This window comes from Bidens hawaiensis, unplaced genomic scaffold (assembly GCF_021521415.1).
Source record: "Bidens hawaiensis isolate Kalapana, Puna unplaced genomic scaffold, B.hawaiensis_p1.1 tig00067186_1, whole genome shotgun sequence".
Classification (NCBI taxonomy): Eukaryota; Viridiplantae; Streptophyta; class Magnoliopsida; order Asterales; family Asteraceae; genus Bidens; species Bidens hawaiensis.
Window position 1 is genome coordinate 28,570 of NW_027501902.1, and position 14,161 is coordinate 42,730.

General features: G+C 35.0%; 1 protein-coding gene and 1 long non-coding RNA gene across 3 annotated transcripts; one reads left to right on the top strand and one right to left on the bottom strand.

Moving 5' to 3' along the window:
- The first annotated feature begins 3,005 nt into the window (after positions 1 to 3,005).
- On the top strand, positions 3,006 to 4,767 carry LOC143604869 (uncharacterized). Of its 2 annotated transcripts, XR_013148376.1 has the most exons (4): positions 3,006 to 3,153; positions 3,231 to 3,719; positions 3,882 to 3,932; positions 4,514 to 4,767. It is a non-coding gene; the product is annotated as an uncharacterized LOC143604869 (long non-coding RNA). The 2 variants fall into 2 exon arrangements; XR_013148375.1 differs by lacking the exon at positions 3,006 to 3,153 and having other exon boundaries at positions 3,161 to 3,719.
- A 3,992-nt stretch (positions 4,768 to 8,759) lies between these two features.
- On the bottom strand, positions 8,760 to 12,764 carry LOC143604867 (serine/threonine protein phosphatase 2A 57 kDa regulatory subunit B' beta isoform-like). The gene is made up of 2 exons (XM_077081210.1): positions 11,355 to 12,764; positions 8,760 to 9,233 (listed from the first exon to the last, which is right to left on the bottom strand). Exons 1-2 carry the CDS (start codon positions 12,477 to 12,479, stop codon positions 8,934 to 8,936), a joined length of 1,425 nt encoding a protein of 474 aa, XP_076937325.1. The 5' UTR covers positions 12,480 to 12,764; the 3' UTR covers positions 8,760 to 8,933.
- Positions 12,765 to 14,161: the final 1,397 nt, after the last annotated feature.

Below are 14,161 nucleotides of genomic sequence, written 5' to 3' on the forward strand. Positions count from 1 at the left end.
TTAAAGACTGGGAGGTGATAGGAAGTAAAGTCGTCTCATTGCTTTTACTTGTTAGCATTAGGATCGCGTGAGAGCGGGTTCGATTCTTGTCGGGTTTGGGTTCGTGAGCGATTAGTTGGTCTAGTTTGAGTTAAACCATATTGTTCCTCTATCCTTGGTTGCATAGTATTTTTTTGCATTAGGTTCGTGTGTTGGTGAGTCCGAGATGAGAGTCGGCATTAGAGCACCTTGGCATTCGTTTCCCGGTTTGTTCTTAAACTCAATTAAGTGTAAGTTAGGGTTTATTAGTGAGATCGAGAGGTGATCTAGCTTTCTTGAGCGAACCTTAGTTGTGTGATCTTTAGATATCGGTGTCGTGAGATCATTCAATCCATTAGCTTGTTAGATCTTCAATTTGATTCTTACCTAGGTAGACGTTTTCTCCGTTGTCAGATAAGTTTCTAAGTTTTGCCTGTCAGTTTCGTCAGTCCAGTTAAGTAAGTTAAGTTAATTAATTTAGTTAAAGTAATTTAAGTCAAGTAGTTGATTTATTAAAAATCAATTAAAAATATGATTATTAGGAAGGTTTCGTCTAGGGTTTAGCGATCATAGGTGTTCTCACGTGTCCTTGTGTTCGATACTCGGACTTCTTAGGTCTATACTACTTGTGACCGGTACACCTGCCGGTTGTGTGTGGTGTTATTAGGAGTTTCCGTTTTATAAATTTAAAGCTTCGTTGTGAGTCATAGAAAAGGCACTCATTAGACACACATCAGGGATACTAGTCTTGCCATCTTCATATGCAAAATTCCTTTCTATTCCTTTTTCCTTTATCTTTGATTGATTGTTGGTAGAGTGCCACCAAGTGTTTAGGCGTACGAAAAGTGCGTTCCCAATGGTTACTACTTCCACATCTATGACATGCATTTGATGTGGTTACATTTGTCTTTTTATCACTTTCATATTTAGGCTTCTTTCCATAGTCTTACCCATCATGATGGGATCTTGTGTTCTTAAATTGAACACCATGATAACTTCCCCGGTTATATCCACGACCCCGACCCCGATCCCGATAGTAACCACGACCACGACTTCGATTTTGATCGTTATATGATGTCACATTCGCTTCAGGGAATGGGGTTGTGCCAACTGGTCGTGTCTCATGGTTTTTCATCAAGAGCTCATTGTTTTGTTCAGCCACAAGTAAATATGAAATAATGTCACAATATTTTGTAAAACCCCTTTCACGATATTGCTGCTACAATATCACATTCGATGCGTGAAAGATGGAAAATGCTTTTTCCATCATGTCCTCATCAGTAATATTTTGCCCACACAAAATCAATTGTGAGGTATTCTAAACATAGCTGATTTATACTCGCTTATTGATTTAAAGTCTTGTAACCATAAGTTGACCCAATCATAACGAGCTCTTGGTAATATTACTGTTTTTTGGTGGTCATATCTTTCTGTTAATTTGGTCCACAAGTCAAGTGGGTCCTTAATTTTAGGTACTCAGTTTTCAAGTCGTCGTGGATATGATAGCGAAGGAATATCATTGCCTTTGCCTTATTTTGGGTGGATGTTTCATTACCTTCTTTAATTGTGTTATCAAGATTGTTGGCATTTAAATGTATTTCTGCATCCAACACCCATGATAAATAGTTCTTTCCAGTAATGTCCAAAGCTAAAAATTTAAGTTTTGCTAGGTTTGACATGATAAACACTAAAATACAAAATATATGATTAATATGTCACTCAAATTATATTCGGTCAATGTTGGAACGACATTGGTTACAAATTTGATTATTATGAAAGAAAAACATAAGAATACATGACAATACATAGAATCGGTCACAATAATAAAATGTGGTGTAAAAAACAAATGTGTCACGTAAAATAATAATAATAACAACAACAACAACATTATATTGCCCACAGAAGTGTCATCCTAAAAAGATTATATTATTCTTACATGTATGATGACACTAAGGGGGTGTTTGGTACAGAGAAAAAGAATGGGAAGAAATGGAAATAGAAATGGGAGAGAAATGGAATTGGAGAGAAATAGAAATGGGTGGAGAATTGACAATCATTTCCTTTGTTTGGTACAATAGAGAAATGGGTGGAGAAACGGGAGCAGAGACGTGATTAGGGTTCCGCCTCGGCATCATCATGGTGGAGAAATGGTGGCTCAGAGACGCGTCGCAACACCGCGAACGGAGTAGAGCGTCATCATCATCGCCGCGCAACATCAACACCGCGATTTAGGGTTCCGCCTCGCAACACCGCCTCGCGATTTAGGGTTTCGTTTTGGCTCAGAGACGCGAACGGACGTGGCTGCGGCGTCGGCCGCCGTGCCGGACGTCGGCATCATCATCACCATCGCCAGTCGGAGCATCATCATCATCATACGCGAACGGAGTAGAGCAGAGACGCGATTTAGAAGCAGAGAGAATTCCATTTCTCTTCCAAATGGAGAGAATTGGATTTCTCTACTTTTTGCCTACACCCAATTCTCAGAGAAAACCAATTCTCCGCCCAATTCTCCGCCTAATTCTCCCAAACAAGAGAAACCTAATTCTCCACCCTCAAATCTCTCTACCAAACACCCCCTAAGGTTTTATCAAAAGAATATGGCATAGATCAAATTATATTATTATATATATTACGTTTGCAAACTTTCTTTTGCATAATGGATTGTACCATCTGAAGCAAAACCTGTACAAGCTCTACCTCATCCTGATCTATCCACGTATCGTTACACACGTGCTTCCTTTGATGTTATTGGACCTTCCAGTCCACTCCACTTCTCTCTTTCTTTCTCTGTATGTTGTGGATCTCGCCACCACCGTTAGAGAGAGAAGCAGAGGAGTTTTTGCCACTTACTGGCGGGTTCCCGGTGATCTCCATCATTTCTTGAAGCCTACAGATCCCAATCACACTGCTTTAGGTGGCGGTGGTGTGGTCGTGACAATCCATAGCCCCCATTCTTCTTATTTTATTTCTTATGTATGTAAAATATGTTGTGACATATAGTTTTTAAATGTTTGATGATTAATTTAGTATATGTGGCAGGATGTTGATGGAAGAGACACATAAGTTGCACGTGCATGGTTGCTTGCTCTTAATTCACCATTTATATTTGTCACTACACTTTAATCTCAATGACAGGTACGTTCTCGAATATGAGAACTCAAATGCTTTTTTTTGCTAATGATTGTAAACACTATTTTTTTTGGTTGTTCAAGGCTATGATGGCGGGCCTCGGCTCATATGAGCCACAATTTTATTGCTATGGTTTGGGCTATGATGATGGGCCTCGACTCGTCTCGGAGGATGCTGTGATGATAATTATAATTTGCACAAAGATATGACGTGGTGATTACAATCATCAGGTTCAATTGAGCACAACCACATCAATATCATATCTGAAGGTTTTGGTATGCTTTTGATTTTGGTTAAGACTAATTAAAGGTGTGACGGTTCCCTAATGGCTCCCTGAGCTTTATGGGTGATAATATTGTCTGACCTCCTTTTCCTCCCATATATATGCAATGAGTTGTGTCTCTATGTTGTGAACGTGTCTAGCTTGATATTTGCAACTTCGCATCTGTGCATTATCAGATTGGTTTCTTACTATGCTTCGCTATTTGCCATGGCAACTTATGTTGCAGCATAGTGCGGACCTGAACCTGAGATTAACGATACTGTTACATATAGGTATAATATGATTATTAGTTTACCTTATCATAGTAGTGCTCCTTAAGTTTTAATTTATTATGTGCTTATTTGGTCTTTTAATTCACTGTTAAGTTTTGGAATTATCGGTTCTACTTAAATTTAATTTCGTTTGTCCTTATTTGATTTTTTTTATTGTTATGCAGCTTAGTTAATGGGAGGTATGCAAACAGACACTCATGTTGACTATGAAGCCAAAAAGACCTACTAAAGTAAGTTGTTTGTTTAAGTTTGATCTTTTGATTGGACCATATGATCCATTTATATTGCTTAGATTCGAAGTTTTTTTAATATAAGGTTAGTTACTCCACAACAGTTTCGTGTATACCAAGAACATCTAAAATGCTTTTAAACTATTTTAAGCCAAGCTAATCTACAGACCATCATTTATGTTTTTTCTTCCTTTTTTTTATATTTTACACCATTTTGTATATTTTTTTAATATGTGTTGGGTATGCTATTGAAATCCTGTTGACGCATAATTTTTTTTTGAATGACACCTATTAACACACCTGATTGAACAAAGAGATGTATAATTGGCATGGTCACTCATATTTACTTGAAAGTTGAATAAAAAAACTAAACTTGCAAACTGTGTTTTTGTTATTTTTCTTTATACGTTTTATTTTCCTGGGTCAATTACGTCAGGTAAGGTTTAAAATAAGACCGGTTATTACAGAATTATATAACCTTAGTAACTACAAGCACGCGTGTACTCATTTCCCTTATTACAGATTTTTAGTTCGCCTTTCAGTTTAGCAAGAAATTTTAAAAAACGTTTGTGTTTGTGCAGGTGCATGATGAAGTTGGAGAAGAAATGGAGAATTTGAAAAACTTGCTTAAGGGAGTTTCAACACAAATAGATTATTTTATCCGAGGTTGTCAACATCTCAGGTTCTGCAATTAGGAGTTGAATAATTGTAGCTTAAAGTTTAGTCATTAGTGGTCGTCTAATGTGATCAAGAAGTAATCTTATTAGCGAATAATTGAGCCTCGAGTAATTTAGTACACATTTCGAGTTGTTTTATAGCTTGGTTTAGGTTTTGAGTCGCGTTAGCATTTAAATTTTCCGGGTTTCTTCTATTTTGCTTTGTCATAAACCCACAACAATATTCAAAGTCGACACATGAATCAGGACCCCCCGAATGAATCAACTCGTTTCTCTTTTCCCACAAACACCAAGTAGCAATTAAACAAATAGCATGAAGTTCCTTTCCTTTCTCCTTAGGAAATACCACATACTTTGGGTGAGCCCACACAAAACAAATAAATAATCCGTCGACTCCTCAACCTCACCACAAATTGGACAAATATCAATTAGCACCGGAATATTCCTCTTCTTCAGCGCATCAAACGTAGGCAAGCCACAAAATTAACCTTCTTCGGTACGAACTGATTCCACTCAAACACATACCCCGGAACCAAAACTGAGTATTCCAAGATACGAAACTTCAACCCTATTATCATGAAACTGCCCGAATTGTCCAGAGCCTAGCAAATCGAGTCCTCCCTCATCCCTAACGCAACATTTTCACAGTTTAAGCATTTCACGAAGCTCCTCAATTTCCTTTAACCCAGCCGGATTCAAATCCAACCATCTAACATGAATAGTCCATCCGCCACCAAGCAGTCCTTAGATTTCTCGAGGGCAAACAGCTTCGGGAATCTGATTCCCAAAGGAACTTCTCCGAGCCAAACATCAAGCCAGAACCATGTCTTTTTACCATTTCTCACCACACTTTGGAAACATCAAGCCATAGTTTTTTTAGTACTGGATCGATTCTAATAATGCGACTCCACGTGTGGTTTTAAATCAAAGTTGGTCAAAATTAGGATCCTAACGTTTATACTTTATATATAAAAACAACCTACGGAAAGAAAATATTATGAACAGTTTAAGTTGATAGATACACATATCTACTATTATAATAAAATAAGGTTTATTTGGACAGGTGTTATTTTAACATTCTATTATGTGAACACGTGGAACTCTCTCCTTTACAGTTAATTTTGATAATTGAAGTTGTAAGATGGTTTCTTCCATGATTCCAGTACATGCACTCTCAGTTTCTTCTCCTCAAACCAATCGACATTGTTCCTTTCAGTCGGTACTCACTCAATTATTTTGGATGGCACCACCCCAAATCCACAATTCGGTGTTTATCTACTGACCGAACGATGTTTCAGTGGCATAATTGATCCTTAAGCCTAGGTTTACTCGCAAAAACCATCACCGGTGGCAACGAATCTAATCAAGCAAAGTAAAGTCAATTGACGGTGTAATTGGCTCCGGGAGATCGGTGGTTCTGACGAGTTTATCGTATTTCGGATTTCATTGGTTTTTGTAGTTGGTTGTTCAGAATAATTCTGATTATTGTTTTACAATCTGAATAGATTTCTAAGATTGGTTGTATAGTTTTATCTAATTATCGTATACTTCGGATATGCGTAGTAACATTGTGTTTAATATTTAGTATTGCTCTCAAATAAAAGGTTAACAAGCGGAATATACTTTGGTTCAGATAAGACTTAAATTTTTCACTTACGCTTGTAGCCTTTATTAGACGAAAGTCCAGTTAGGATCACCCCCAAAGGATTATTATGTACAAATTGATGCATGAAATTCCCTAATTTAAGCAGTCTGCAAGTATACCTATTAAGTTATTATTTCTTATAATTAAACAAAATATAATGGAATTTGATATGAAACAAATGTATATATATTTTTTATTTAACAAATTCCAATGATGCTATCAATCGTCCCAGTCATATGATCTGAGCTGTTCAAACAACCGGTGCGGTTTCAAGTTAAGATGTGGCAATGGTAGTGGGACTTCTGGTTAGTATGTGTCAATGTTATTCATTTAAACATAATTGGTGTTGGTCCGACCTCAGCTAATGCTGTATTTGGGTGAGTTAGTTATTAATCATTAACAAGTGTTACAACTTTATAACATTAATTGAAGAAAGTAAATGTTGCTAATTTGGTATTGTACTGATTTATGCAACAACTGTAGCACGTCTCAAAACGGGGCTTTGACTACATCTGAGTGAGGCGTGAACGAGATCTTTGGATTAGGTCAAAATGGGTTGTCGGTAACTTCACAACTTTCTGCATAAGGAACTGCTCTTGATGCATTCTCTCATTGTCTTATTGGAAGTGATATTGGGGTAGTTTGGTTACTTGTTAAATAATAGAGCTGGCATATGATCTATACTCTACTTAACAAATCAAAGTAAGTTTTCTTTTGGTTATAGTGGCATTATTTGTAATTTAATTGAATAGATAGCTTCGAATAATATAAAATTGCATATTTGCATGTTTTCAGGCCACATTATAATGTGAATTGGCGATTATTTTTGTTAATGGTCAAATAGTGTCCATTGACCTATCTCTTTTCACATTATCAACAACCATGGTGGGACCATAATCAACTTAGGAACAACTCTGCATAGCTTTCTAAAGATGCTCTTAAACCTTTTATGGATGCTTTAAGTTGTTTAGGTCATAGCCAGGTTTTGGAATTTGACTAATGGTGAAATTGTAATGTTGGTATCTATTTGATTCTTTTCTGCAGATCTCCTAATCGATTTCACAATCTGTATAGTCGCTTATTTCGAACCAAGATAAGTGTTACATAATTACCTCAAGGTTTCTCTTCCATACCAATTAATTCTCAGCATTATGATATAACCATTTAAGTAATAATCCAAATTGGTGGACTTGGGTTGTGCTAAAAGCTTAAACGGATCAAATATAAAGCTTTAGCTCAAAACTGATGACTGGACCGGATTTTATTTTTGTTTTTCCTTTCAGAAATCTCAATTACTAATTCAGTTATTATTTTAAACCTAATATATTCTTTATTAAAACATCATATTTTTTCATATTGATATTCACGACAAATTTATAAAGTATTAATCTATTTTGTTTAAATTAGTTGAAAACATTTGTTATGAGAATTAACTAATCAACTGTCGCGATTAGTTTTATTGTAATAATGATGAAAATGATGTTCTGGTATTTAATTTTAGTTTACGGGTCAAAACTTAAATTTAAAAATGAGTCAAAAATTGGCGTTTTAGTAAACAGGTCAAACATGATTATTATTATTATTATTATTATTATTATTATTATTATTATTATTATTATTATTATTATTAAACGGATCAAAATAATCATTTTTAGTACGCTGTTGTTTTTATTTAATATTCAACTGGTTCAAATTTGTGCCTTAATATTTAACTGGTTTAAATTTGTGCCATTGATTGGGGTAATTTGTTATGGTGTATGTAGGACTTTAGCAAACAAGCCTAAGATACTATTTTTAGTGAATAGGCCAAATTATAATTTTGTTGAACATTTTTTTAATTTAATTTTTTACTACTTATTTTGGTCTTTCAGGTTGATATTTATTTTGACAATGTTTAATGCCTTTGTTTTGGGGATGTATGTTTTAAACGTGTATGAATGAATGATCCTGATAGTAAACTTTATATTTTTTTTGCATTGCAATCTATAAGTGATTATTGGACATCCTCATTTTACACTTTGCCAAACTTGAAAATTGTATGAGAAAGGATTCTTGAATTATTGAGAGAATTGGCTATAGATCTCATTACTTATATCACTTATTCATGTTATCATTTGGTTTTTATTTATGTATATTGGCTTTTACTTATGTGTTATTCGATCCTTATTTGATGGTTTCTTCTTGTCAAGATATGCTAAGGATAATTAATTTTTGTTAATTCAATTTTTTTAGCCAATCCCGTGTAATTCACGGGTTTATAACCTAGTACGTACATATGAGAGACGTAGCTTCTAGCTGTAAATAAGCTCAATTGGTTATACATAGACACGAGTGATTACACGCCTTCGGCTTTTGAGGCCAAAACGTCTTAAGAGTCCCTTTTCACTTTAAACCAAGGTTTAAACACATCACATCAATGTCTTGTGATACCTTTTGGTACGATAAAGCAAATATAATCCTTCGGATGATCAAGTAAATGTACAGTTTCCAGAAATAAATGCAACACACAAAACTTTTAACACATTTCTTTAAAAAGAAAGAACAAATCAAATATTGTAACAGGAAATGTTTATGTTAATATGCTATCTAGAATTACAAAAGATCATTTTTCGCCTAACAATCATTAACTTTAACCACAGGAAATAAAAATCCAACACAACAGTGTATCAATCTCTCACCTTAACGGTGGTCAGCAGCAGCATCAAGTTTTTGCCATGTCAGCTCACGTTGCTTGGCTGCGTCGTCAACGTGGGCCCGTTTCTCAGCATACTGCTTTTGGCACTCCTCAAACAGCTTTGCATCCATTTCTTGAAACATTTTGCGCATGTTAACTGTTAATCCGTGCACTGCTGGATTCCAATGAGATTGAATATTGTTCTCGAGTGCTTCAAATACTAATGGTAAAATAACATTGCGGTTTTGAGCAATTAAGCTGATAATATGCTCGTTGTTCCATAAAAGTAGAGCTCGTTCTGCTGTCTGAAATATAGAATTTGACCGAATCAATACATTTACGAATGACATAATAAGCTTGTAAACAAGAGAATGAAGTTCCATTAAAGTACAATAATTTTGGTACATATTTGGTATATGAGTAAATCACCTTGCTAACCAATAAATGTACTTTCAAAATATGCAAAAACAATAACCATTGTAGTTGGAAAGAATGAGTGAAAACGGGATAAAAAATCATAAGTTAAAGAAGCATGTATATATACATCTATACATACGATATGCTATCATATACATACATACATATATATGTGTGTATGCATCATGCATGTATATGCACACACATAACTGGCATAAGTAAAAAATAAATATGCACATATGTATACACTCTATGTGTGCGTAAATATTTATAATATGCGTTTTGTAGATACATCTATATTGTGTATATCCAGACATATTTATGTGTGAATCTACAAGCTTAATTTTCATTTCACATACTATGTCTTGTTTGTACTCAATAGTAAATATTTTATACATTATAAGTAAATGTTCTACATTTGTTACAAAATTCACATACTGCCACATAACTCCTCTTCCCACAAACATTTGCAACTATTGATGCTTAAAATTTGTGACTTCAAGTAAATGAGACTGTCCAAAATATGAACTCGCAATCTCGCATTCAATAAAGTCACAGCACAAAAACCATCAATAGTTCACAGATAATCAAAATCAAGATGGAACAAATCTAGTGAAATTATTCAACAAAAGATTACAAACAGATTCATGGGTTGGACAAAAAAAAGTTACCATATTGTATATATTCAATTAAGGCACCATCAATAAGCAAAGTGACATAAACGCTAATATCAATAATCACGAAAATCAGTTAAACATATAAAATAATGAAATAGTAACTAAGTTTCTATATAGTTCCAATAAGGTTACTCATACTTTTTCTAGCTATAAAAAACACTCAAGTTTCAAATTGTTGCATCGTTGTGAAATTTTCATAACTGTTTTCAATGGCCTAATCCTCACAATTACCTTGAACCTGTATAAAAAAAAGTAACCAAGTTTCATACATGTTCCATTAAGTTCACGTAATATTAGCATTCATAAAGAAAAATTCACAACAATGGAATACTAAAAGTTGAGTGGTTTTAATAGTTAGAAAAAACTTTGCGTGGAAGTGAAGAAACTTGGTTTACTATTATGTGATATATACCCTAAACATAACTAGAAGCATAACTAGATAGGCATATAACTAACACCTGTGGTAACCATTGGCAGTTAGTTAACATTACTACACTAGTTAAGAGAAAAACAATTAAGTTTTAAATAATAAGCATCATTAACGTTCAATTTAACTTGGCCGATAATACGAAATCAATAAGCATGCCACATGGCAGCACCATTTACACTACATTGCAAAAGGTATATATATATCTAGACATATGCTTGCATATAAATACATATAGATGTGTGTACGTGTCATGTACGTACACACATGGCATGAGTAGAAATGTATAGGCACATATGAAAACAAGAGTGTGTGTGTGTGTGGATACTTATACATTCATCCAGTATAAAGTTGGAAATTCATGTATGTATATGTATGCATGCATACACAGACAAAACGAATCATTAAATGGATGAAAATGCATATGTACCTAAACTGTCAAAATCATTAAAGAGTCGCTCTTCAATGTTATTGAGTGTGTGTACCAATGTAAACTAACAACTAATATATAAAGAACCATTATAGATAAGCAATTTACCATAAATGTTAACATAAATTAACCACCAACATCAGTTAAACATAACTACATAAGCATATAATGAACACTGGTGGTAACCATTGACAGCCAATTAACTTGAACCATCCATTAAGCTTTAACATAAACAACATCTTAAGAATCAACATTCAATTTGCATTGGCCTGTAAAACCAAAATCATTATGGATGCCACATGGCAGCATCCTCGACACTACAAAGACAACCATTTATTGACACGAATACAACATAAATGATAAAATCTCTCTGTTGATATAAGTGACAAAAGCAACCATTTAATAACCACTTTAACGACGCGAGACAACATAAATGATTTCCAAAAAAAAAAATAAGATAAAGGAATTCTCAGACCTGAAAATGAGGGCTATTAAGACACCGAGCTATTTGTCTGAAAAGAGGAACCATACACTGCTGAAACTCAGCAGCCTGTGCCGCCTCCAATATTTCTTCAAGCTCTCCAAGAAGAAGTGTTTCCTTTTGACAGTTAGTAACCGGCCAATATTTAAGCAAACCCTTTATAACTGTATCCGCCAATTTGTTATCTTTTTCTACAAACTGAATAATACAGTACGAAAGCTGCTGATGATACATCCCAATCGATTTAGGTTTATGCAGCGGCACAAGCGCCCGCATTAGAAACAGCTTATGTTCCTCCTTCAACGGTAACGCAAAACCGTTAATAATACTTCCAAGTATTTCCAACAACTCACCAATACCATTATGCCTCTGTGTCTCATATATAAACCTATAAAAGATATTATTAATCGCTTTCCTAATAAACGGGCGGTGCACCATAAACTTCCCATAAATCCGGTGCAAAATAGTTTTCAAATACTCCCTTTCCCGCGGATCCTCAGAATCAAACATTTCTAGTAACTTTAACACAAACGAGTGATTAATAAACCGTTTCGCAACTTTCGCATCTGTTTCCGACGACACCACATACCTTAACAAAAGCTCGTAAACAAGCTGCAAATGCGACCACGAAGGATCAAGATACGTCTCCTCCTCATCTCCCTCAACGTTTTCTGACCCGGTATGTTCATGAGAACTCGGCGGCAAACACCTAAACACGTTAACCGAAACCATCTTAACCATTTCCTCCTGATTACCTTCACTAATCTTCCCCGAACCCGACTGCACAAAGTCCACAAGCTCAACAAGATTCAACCTTTTAATCTCCTTCTCCTTAATCGACTTCAACGTATCCGTAAAATCAAACTGGTGACAACAAACCCGACACTTTTTGGAAAACAAAGTCTGTCTTTCGCTGACCGGAACATCTCGAAACATGGGTAATGCTTCAATCCCCAAATTATCAAAAGGGTTTGAAGCATTACCCGAAACATTTCCGGGTTTCGATTGGTTTACAACAATATCAACATTGCCGGAAGCATTGCCGGAAACATTACCGGAAACATCAGTATCGGGTTTCGAGGGTTTCTTTTGTGCGCGTTTGATTAATTTGTTCAACATATAGCAATTGTATGATAACTGTATGATATTGTAATCAGATCAGTGAATATAATAGTCTTAATTGGATGAAACTGAAACTGATGGTTAATTTTTGAGATTTGGGTGAAAATGAAATAAAACCCTAGATGGGTATTATATGGATTGATGATTAGATATTAAGGGAAAGTGAAATGGGTACTTGATTAAAAGTGGGTTTGGGATGAAACGGCAGAGTGACGTGGTGAGATGGTGGTCGGCCGGTGACCGGCGGAGGTGATTGGTGGCGATCCATTTGAAGATGAGAGAGAAAGAGAGTGCGGGAGAAAAAGATAAAATTTATTGAGATGTATTTTTGAAAAACAAAATAATTTTTATTTTTTTTATTTTTAACGGATCACTTTTCAGACTGATGAATAGAACGTGATGACCAGTGTTTGAAGTTAAGTTCTAATCGGTTGTTGTGTTTGTAGAAGGTGAAAAATAATTTCATAAAAGTTAGTTGTAGATATAAGTATTGTAAACTAAAGACGTTTTCCTGGTTAAATATATCATTTTGGTTTAGTGGGAAGCTGACAATAAGAATGGAGTTTGTTTTTTAATTGGGATAGGTGAAGCGGGTTGCAAGCAAACTCAATATCTTTGTTTGGAGAGCTGAGAAGGGATGAATCTCGATCTACGATGCTCTTGTCTAAATAAATGTGTTTTTGAATTTGGATTTTTGCGAGACCTCTTTGTAATGGATCACGGAAATTTGCTAAACATATTTTGGTTTCGTGTGGTATGGCAACTTGGGTGTGGTATTTACTTAGTAAGACTAAGTGGTGTACGATCTCTTTCATCTTCGCATTTTATGTTTGCACTAATTACCTTTTTATTACTCTTTGCGGCTAGTGTGAAAATTGAGTTGTTCATGCAGTTGCTCTTTCTACGTAGTGGTATATTTCGAAGGCCCACAACAAGGCGGTGTTCGACAACAAAAAGTTTTCTCTTACTAGTATTGTCGAGGAGACATGAGCTTCTTAAGGATCAAGCATAGTGCTAAGTTGGACTATCTCAACATGAGCAGGTGGTTTAGTTTTAATATGTAATTTTTTTTTGTTTTCTGGATGTGAGTTTGTTTTCCCTGGATTTTTGGTTGAGCTTGGGGACTTGCTATGCTCCTATACGTGAAATTTGTCAAAAAAAAAAAGTAAGGGTAGTTTTAAAAATTATATTTAGACCATGTGTAGTCGTAAAGCTTCACATCTAGGGGTTATGCGCCACGTGGCACCCAGTCAGAGTTATGGTTTTGTACAAAAACAGGCTGTAGTCATAACTCTCCACATCCAGGGGTTATGCGCCACGTGGCGCCCAGTCATTATAATTTTATTTGTTTTTTTTAAATAATAATTCATTTAAATAAATTAACATAAAATAAAAAATACATTAAACTAAATTAAAAAAATACATCAAATTAAAATTAAAAAACATAAATAATACTAATAAAACTAAAACTCATTTATATTTTTCTAAAATTTTCGCTCGTCGATTGGCTTTTAGAGATTGGACTATCGGGTCGTATTCGGATAGCTCGTTTGATAAAATCTCGATGTCTTTGTCCATCTCATTCCTTCGAAGTAGGTCGACGGCGTCCAAATTTACTTGAAGTCGTTGGGTTCCAAGTTGGTGTAAATCTTGGAGTCGAGAGTTCATTAATTGGAATT